The sequence below is a fragment of the Oncorhynchus kisutch genome, unplaced genomic scaffold (genome assembly GCF_002021735.2).
Source record: "Oncorhynchus kisutch isolate 150728-3 unplaced genomic scaffold, Okis_V2 Okis06b-Okis10b_hom, whole genome shotgun sequence".
Classification (NCBI taxonomy): domain Eukaryota; kingdom Metazoa; phylum Chordata; class Actinopteri; order Salmoniformes; family Salmonidae; genus Oncorhynchus; species Oncorhynchus kisutch.
The window spans coordinates 12669406-12678531 of NW_022261983.1; the positions used below are offsets into that span (position 1 = coordinate 12669406).

At 46.6% G+C, this 9126-nt stretch overlaps 1 protein-coding gene across 8 annotated transcripts in view; it reads right to left on the bottom strand.

Moving 5' to 3' along the window:
- Positions 1–8274, bottom strand: part of LOC109884998 (rho GTPase-activating protein 44) — a 114658-nt gene extending 106384 nt beyond the window's left edge. For 6 of the 8 annotated variants that reach the window (XR_004206851.1, XM_031814282.1, XM_031814286.1 and 3 more), the window contains exon 1: positions 7959–8237. Coding sequence is in view for 7 of the 8 variants with exons in the window: in XM_031814282.1 (XP_031670142.1) it covers positions 7959–8011 (53 nt within the window). In the remaining variant the exon portion in view is untranslated. Of the gene's footprint in view, positions 1–7958 lie in introns of all 8 variants that reach the window. The other 2 variants (XM_031814287.1, XM_031814280.1) reach the window with 2 other exon arrangements.
- Between the last annotated feature and the right edge of the window lie 852 nt (positions 8275–9126).

The following is a 9126-nucleotide window of genomic DNA, read 5'->3' on the forward strand; positions in this document are numbered from 1 at the left end:
CAGGGTCAGGGTTAGGGTTAGAGTCAGGGTTAATTAGGGTCAGGTTCAGGGTCAGGGTTAGGGTTAGAGTCAGGGTTAATTAGGGTCAGGGTTAGGGTTAGAGTCAGGGTTAATTAGGGTCAGAGTCAGGGTCAGGGTTAGGGTTAGAGTCAGGGTTAATTAGGGTCAGGGTTAGGGTCAGGGTTAGGGTTAGAGTCAGGGTTAATTAGGGTCAGGGTCAGGGTTAAGGTCAGGGTCAGGGTTAGGGTTAGGGTTAGAGTCAGGGTTAGGGTCAGGGTTAGGGTCAGGGTTAGGGTTAGAGTCAGGGTCAGGGTTAGAGTCAGGGTTAGGGTTAGGGTTAGGGTTAGGGTCAGGGTTAGGGTCAGGGTCAGGGTCAGGGTTAGGGTTAGGTTCAATACATGACAGACGAATCTGATGTGCACTGGCACAGGCAACCCCTTTAGGATAAATGGTAAGACTTGTGTATAACATACTTTAAATGACTAAAAAAACCTATAAAAGAAGACCAGAATCAGACATTAAAATAGGGCTTAGGTTAAGAACCACAGATTCTAAACTAGAGGCCAAGTGGCAAGGTCAGAGCGGTGGTCTAGGAGGAAAGGTTCGGTATGAGGATCTAGGTGTTAAAATAGATATAGGGAGTCAGGGGTTCGGATTAGATATAGGGGTCTAGGGATATAAGGTTTAAGGATTTAGGAGCTATGGGTTAAGGTCAGAATTCAGGTTGGGGTTGCAGTAAGGGTCAGAATTAGAGTACAGGTCAAGGTTAAATTAAGATCAGGTATGAGGGTCTAGAGGTATATAAGGTATATAAGCCCATATGAACATTATTATAGTACCTGGTCTAAATATAAGCCCCATATGATCATTATTATAGTACCTGGTCTAAATATAAGCCCCATATGATCACTATTATAGTACCTGGTCTAAATAGGTACTATAATGATCATTATTATAGTACCTGGTCTAAATATAAGCCCCATATGATCACTATTATAGTACCTGGTCTAAATATAAGCCCCATATGATCATTATTATAGTACCTGGTCTAAATATAAGCCCCATATGATCATTATTATAGTACCTGGTCTAAATATAAGCCCCATATGATCATTATTATAGTACCTGGTCTAAATAGGTACTATAATGATCATTATTATAGTACCTGGTCTAAATATAAGCCCCATATGATCATTATTATAGTACCTGGTCTAAATATAAGCCCCATATGATCATTATTATAGTACCTGGTCTAAATATAAGCCCCATATGATCATTATTATAGTACCTGGTCTAAATAGGTACTATAATGATCATTATTATAGTACCTGGTCTAAATATAAGCCCCATATGATCATTATTATAGTACCTGGTCTAAATATAAGCCCCATATGATCATTATTATAGTACCTGGTCTAAATATAAGCCCCATATGATCATTATTATAGTACCTGGTCTAAATATAAGCCCCATATGATCATTATTATAGTACCTGGTCTAAATAGGTACTATAATGATCATTATTATAGTACCTGGTCTAAATATAAGCCCCATATGATCATTATTATAGTACCTGGTCTAAATATAAGCCCCATATGATCATTATTATAGTACCTGGTCTAAATATAAGCCCCATATGATCATTATTATAGTACCTGGTCTAAATATAAGCCCCATATGATCATTATTATAGTACCTGGTCTAAATATAAGCCCCATATGATCATTATTATAGTACCTGGTCTAAATAGGTACTATAATGATCATTATTATAGTACCTGGTCTAAATATAAGCCCCATATGATCATTATTATAGTACCTGGTCTAAATATAAGCCCCAGATGATCATTATTATAGTACCTGGTCTAAATATAAGCCCCATATGATCATTATTATAGTACCTGGTCTAAATATAAGCCCCATATGATCATTATTATAGTACCTGGTCTAAATATAAGCCCCATATGATCACTATTATAGTACCTGGTCTAAATATAAGCCCCATATGATCATTATTATAGTACCTGGTCTAAATATAAGCCCCATATGATCATTATTATAGTACCTGGTCTAAATATAAGCCCCATATGATCATTATTATAGTACCTGGTCTAAATATAAGCCCCATATGATCATTATTATAGTACCTGGTCTAAATGAAGTCTAAAGGAAGTTTAGGAGTGTGTCTCCTTCTAATCCCACTCAGAAATCATTAGGTGATAGTGTGAGAAACGTGGAGTGCCAATAGAGGACTAGAGGGCGTGTGACAGTGTGACAGCACTTTGACCTCTGACCTCTCCCTCTCTCCACTCAATAGTACACTAACAAAGATGATCAAGTGATCGAGTGATGATCCAACACTCGGTAGGACACTACCCTCACCACTCAGTCCCTTCCCTGTCCCCTCCCTGTCTGACCCCTGTTCCTCCCTGTCCCCTCCCTGTCTGACCCCTGTTCCTCCCTGTCCCCTCCCTGTCCTTTCCCCTCTGACCCCTGTTCCTCCCTGTCTGACCCCTGTTCCTCCCTGTCCTTTCCCTGTCTGACCCCTGTTCCTCCCTGTCTGACCCCTGTTCCTCCCTGTCTGACCCCTGTTCCTCCCTGTCTGACCCCTGTCCCCTCCCTGACTGACCCCTGTCTGACCCCTGTTCCTCCCTGTCTGACCCCTGTTCCTCCATGTCTGACCCCTGTTCCTCCCTGTCCTTTCCCTGTCTGACCCCTGTTCCTCCCTGTCCCATCCCTGTCTGACCCCTGTCTGACCCCTGTTCCTCCCTGTCTGACCCCTGCACCCTCACTGTCTGACCCCTGTCCCCTCCATTTCCCCTCCCTGTCTGACCCCTGTTCCTCCCTGTCCTTTCCCTGTCTGACCCCTGTTCCTCCCTGTCCTTTCCCTGTCTGACCCCTGTCCCCTCACTGTCTGACCCCTCTCCCCTCCATGTCCCCTCCCTGTCTGACCCCTGTTCCTCCCTGTCCTTTCCCTGTCTGACCCCTGTTCCTCCCTGTTTGACCCCTGTTCCTTTCCCTGTCTAACCTTGTTCCTCCCTGTCTGACCCCTGTTCCTCCCTGTCTGACCCCTGTCCCCTCCATGTCCTTTCCGTCTGACCCCTGTTCCTCCCTGTTCCATCCCTGTGCCTCCCTGTTCCATCCCTGTATGTAAACCACATTAATGTCCCACCCATGTCCCACACCTTAAACTCCCAGGCAGGAGTACCAGTCAGAGTCTGTCCTCTGTCCTCTGGCCTATAGACCTTGTCCTGTAGACAGTACCAGAGTCTGTCCTCTGTCCTCTGGCCTGTAGACCTTGTCCTGTAGACAGTACCAGAGTCTGTCCTCTGTCCTCTGGCCTGTAGACCTTGTCCTGTAGACAGTACCAGAGTCTGTCCTCTGTCCTCTGGCCTGTAGACCTTGTCCTGTAGACAGTACCAGAGTCTGTCCTCTGTCCTCTGGCCTGTAGACCTTGTCCTGTAGACAGTACCAGAGTCTGTCCTCTGTCCTCTGGCCTATAGACATTGTCCTGTAGACAGTACCAGTAATTTAGTTAGCTAGCTACTGTAGTAATTTAGTTAGCTAGCTACTGTAGTAATTTAGTTAGCTAGCTACTGTAGAAATTTAGTTAGCTAGCTACTGTAGTAATTTAGTTAGCTAGCTACTGTAGTAATTTAGTTAGCTAGCTACTGTAGTAATTTAGTTAGCTAGCTCCTGTAGTAATTTAGTTAGCTAGTTACTGTAGTAATTTAGTTAGCTAGCTACTGTAGTAATTTGTTTTTATCACATTAACATGTTTTAATGATACAGCATCTGCCTGTTCTACCCAGAATCAGTACAGTTTTGAGTCAGCTGCTGCTGCCCCAACGTTACAATGTAGCGATTGGTGCTTTGGAAATATGCTGAAGTACGGACTAACTGCTGGGAACATGTCTACAACTTCATCAGAAAGCTGTCAGACTATCCTAAATAAGTGATAAGCTACATAATGTTTATCAGTGCAGTGCCCAACATCCTTAGCTAGCTAGCTAACATTACATCACTGTGTTTAACAGTGCAGTGCCCAACATCCTTAGCAAGCTAGCTAACATTACATCCCTATGTTTAACAGTGCAGCTCCCAACATCCTTAGCTAGCTAGCTAACATTACATCCCTGTGTTTATCCGTGAAGCTAGCTAGCAGCAGGCAGGCTATAACAAGCTAAAACCAGCTGATGGAATCAATGGTGACCAATATACTTGCAAATATTTTGTGCAGGAGTAACATTAGAGAGATGTAATTTTGTTTTCACTGTCAATGGGAGTATGTGTCTGTGTCTGCTGGAGGTCCCCCAGTACCCGTGTTTCATAGCAAGTGAGTCATGGTACAAGACAGGTCGCGGGAGACAATGCTCACAAATGGATTTCGAATTTTAGAATATTGGGACAGTCGGGACATTGTACTTACATCGTCTCAGTGCTCATTTTGGCCAAAACACTGTCAGACTGGAGTGATCACTATCGAACACAACAGCAAGAGGCCACTCAATAAAGGGCTTAGGGACCAAGTGTTGGGTTTGACATTCAGCCCTCGTCCTGTAGTATTATTAATGACCAGACCACTGGGCTGTTTAGGAAACATGTTGTAGCTCATTATGACTGTGGTGCAGCGGACAGAACAGAGAGAGACACAGCGGGTTGCTGCCACAGCTCCCTGCCCAGCCTCTCTTTGAACAGCAGTACACTGTGAAGAGAATACTAGACTAGTACACACACATCAACACACACACACACACAGATGTGCAGAATCAAAACATGCCGATATGCACGCACCCACACACACACACACCCACACACCTACACACAGATAGGGAGATTTAAAACACAATCAAATGCACACACACTAAATGATCAACACTGAAGAGACAAGGTCAGCTAGGACCCAGCAGTATGTAGGTGATGGACATCTTTTCAGATACTGCACTAACGCTGGCCACCGAGGCAGGGGGTGATAACAGCAGCGTCTGTAAGGTAATGTAGACGCTGGCCACCGAGGCAGGGGGTGATAACAGCAGCGTCTGTAAGGTAATGTAGACGCTGGCCACCGAGGCAGGGGTGATAACAGCAGCGTCTGTAAGGTAATGTAGACGCTGGCCACCGAGGCAGGGGGTGATAACAGCAGCGTCTGTAAGGTAATGTAGACGCTGGCCACCGAGACAGGGGGTGATAACAGCAGCGTCTGTAAGGTAATGTAGACGCTGGCCACCGAGGCAGGGGGTGATAACAGCAGCGTCTATAAGGTAATGTAGACGCTGGCCACCGAGACAGGGGGTGATAACAGCAGCGTCTGTAAGGTAATGTAGACACTGGCCACCGAGGCAGGGGGTGATAACAGCAGCGTCTGTAAGGTAATGTAGACGCTGGCCACCGAGACAGGGGGTGATAACAGCAGCGTCTGTAAGGTCATGTAGACGCTGGCCACCGAGGCAGGGGGTGATAACAGCAGCGTCTGTAAGGTAATGTAGACGCTGGCCACCGAGGCAGGGGGTGATAACAGCAGCGTCTGTAAGGTCATGTAGACGCTGGCCACCGAGGCAGGGGGTGATAACAGCAGCGTCTGTAAGGTAATGTAGACGCTGGCCACCGAGGCAGGGGTGATAACAGCAGCGTCTGTAAGGTAATGTAGACGCTGGCCACCGAGACAGGGGGTGATAACAACAGCGTCTGTAAGGTAATGTAGACGCTGGCCACCGAGGCAGGGGGTGATAACAGCAGCGTCTGTAAGGTAATGTAGACGCTGGCCACCGAGGCAGGGGGTGATAACAGCAGCGTCTGTAAGGTAATGTAGACGCTGGCCACCGAGACAGGGGGTGATAACAGCAGCGTCTGTAAGGTAATGTAGACGCTGGCCACCGAGGCAGGGGGTGATAACAGCAGCGTCTGTAAGGTAATGTAGACGCTGGCCACCGAGACAGGGGGTGATAACAGCAGCGTCTGTAAGGTAATGTAGACGCTGGCCACCGAGGCAGGGAGTGATAACAGCAGCGTCTGTAAGGTAATGTAGACGCTGGCCACCGAGGCAGGGGGTGATAACAGCAGCATCTGTAAGGTAATGTAGACTACCCCCTTAGTGGCGTGCTAAACAGTATAGGACGTGATATGATGACCACTACCCTGTGTTATAATCCCCCAGTAAGGACCAGCATGGAGCTGGGAGGAGGATGAAGAGGATGAGGAGGAGAGGAGGAGCAGCGAAGAGCGGCCTTCTGGCCCGATTGATGCGATGCCTTCTGCAAGACAAGCTGCTCTGCTCTGCTCTCCCAGGAGGAGGGGAAGAAAACAGGGCAAGAGAGAGAGAGAGAGAGCGGGGGCTGAGAGCGGGGAGAGAGAAATAAAGAGAGAGTGAGAGAATGATGGAGGGAGGGAGGGAGGGAGGGAGGGAGGGAGGGAGGGAGGGAGGGAGGGAGGGAGGGAGGGAGGGAGGGAGGGAGGGAGGGAGGGGGAGACAGGTGAGAGAGGGAGAGAGAGAGAGTGGGAGACAGGTGAGAGAGGGAAGAGAGAGAGAGAGAGAGAGACAGAGAGAGAGACAGAGAGAGAGAGAGAGTGGGAGACAGGTGAGAGAGGGAGAGAGAGAGAGAGAGAGAGAGAGAGAGGGGGAAGAGAGAGAGAGAGTGGGAGACAGGTGAGAGAGGGAAGAGAGAGAGAGGGAGAGAGTGGAAGATAGGTGAGAGAGGGAAGAGAGAGAGAGAGAGAGACAGAGGGAGAGAGCGGGAAGAGAGAGAGAGAGAGAGAGTGGGAGACAGGTGAGAGAGGGAAGAGAGAGAGAGAGAGAGAGAGTGGGAGATAGGTGAGAGAGGGAAGAGAGAGAGAGAGAGAGAGAGAGAGAGAGAGAGAGGGAGAGAGCGGGAGAGAGAGAAACACATAGCAGAGATGTTAAAGGTCAAATGTAACATATTCCTGTAATACCAGGCTGTCTGTGGGGGGGGGGGGGGCACACCACATACACTAGTGCAGCTTATGGAGGGGATGTGAGAATCATGCTAATGTTGTTTTAATTACAGGTGGATAAACAACATGATGTACCTGACATTTGATTGGGTTTGATCACAGGTATGCTGGGAGTAATAAGGACATCTGTTGTTCAGGCATGTCAATATAAATAATTCATAGGTGATAATAAACACATTCCCGTGACACCAGATCCAGAACTCCTTTGCTAATTGAGTGGGGCAAAGTGTAGTTGCTAGGTAAACTATGTGGATTGTGGAGGAATATGACACAGGCTACATCCATAGGGTTGAAGGTACCTGATGCAGTGATAAACGACCTTTCCCGGGGCATAGGAGACGATCATGATGCTGCACCTGCAATGTTTCTCATTTCTGACAGGAACCACAGCTCAGATAACTGCGTATTGAAAGCATTGCGAATTTTCCCATTCCCCCTCGTGTCGCAGAGACATCTGTCCGCATCAGCAGTATGTAGCCTTCAGAAGGTGGGTGACAGGCATCATTTTACCCCTGATATGAAATGACAGCGTTTAGCCCCAATTTACATGCCCCCCCCCCCTTCCCCCTCGCCCAATAATAACCCCATATATTGTGACGCTGGTGAACTGAGGATATAAATATTATTCTATCCAGTGGGCTGGGATAAGGGCAATGCGCCTACACGCTCTGCGGTATTCCAAATGGCCATTACGCAAAAGGAGACCACCGGCAGCGTGAAATAAATGCATCCTATGCATTATCCCTGTTGGCTATATCAATTCGTTGCGGTGAATCTGTATGACAATAATCCCTATATGATTGTGAGTATTATGTGCTTGGTCCGGTTACCTATTCCGGTCCGGTTACCTATTCCCGTCCCATTGGAATGGGACCAAGCGCTGCTCAAGCAGATTTGCTAGGCTACGTTTCCTGCAAACTCTCACTCACTCTCACATGCATAACAAGGTATGGAAAAGGAGGCAGTAAACCGGTTTCCCGTTTTGCTTACCTGCCCACCGTTTGGTTGGCGAGCTGTCGCATTCGATTGAATTGCTTCTTCATCTTGTATTTTCTGCGTTAACACCTATGGGGAAAAATACTCCGCATTTCTCTCAAGATAACGGCCCATACTCCGCAGCGGCACAAGAGAAAATCCACCCTCTCATACTTTCTTTCCCTCATCGCAATTGTTAAAACATTGAAAATGCGCTGAATTACATATTTTCACTGCATTTTCCCGTATCCATTCGCCCTATACACCCAGTGCAAGAGATGCTGGATCAATTCGCCGCTATGGGCAGCAGAGAGTGACAGTGTCATGACACGCTGCGCGGCAAAGCACTGTGGGAAGTGTAGTAAATCGTGAACTGTTCCAACTCATCTCACTCAGCATCAATTATTATGGATGACCAAGGGAATAAATAATGTGTCCAATTGAATTATCCTTAAATGACATGCTTACAGTTATGTTGTAGATAGGACATGGGTCGGTAGGTTATGATAAATGTCATAGGGCCAACTTTTCCAATGTTTGGCCTACATCAATGGGGGCCAACATGTAACAGTAAAGGCCTGACAACAAGTGTCCTATTCACATGGCTATTTGTGTCCAACTTGGACTATTGTAATGTAACATTCTTGTTGCCAGGCACGACAAGAAACTCCGAGGGGATTCCCGAGGGGCACAGAGGTCTAAGGCACTCCATCTCAGTGCTAGAGGCGTAACTACAGACACTCTGGTTTGAATCCAGGCTGTATCACAACCAGCTGTGATTGGGAGTCCCATAGGGCGGTGCACAATTGGCCAGGCACCGTCCAGGTTTGGCCGGTGTAGGCCGTCTTTGTAAATATGAATTTGTTCTGAACTGACTTGCCTTATTAAATAAAGGTTCAATAAAGGTTAAATTAAGGTTAAATTAAGGTTAAATTAAGGTTAAATTAAGGTTACATTAAGGTTAAATTAAGGTTACATTTCAAATGTAAAAATAGAACTGAATCAGGATGTTACCCAGATTACACCTCCATCATGTGGTTTCTATGTGTCAGTACACCGCCATCATGTGGTTTCTATGTCAGTACACCTCCATCATGTGGTTTCTATGTGTCAGTACACCTCCATCATGTGGTTTCTATGTCAGTACACCTCCATCATGTGGTTTCTATGTCAGTACACCTCC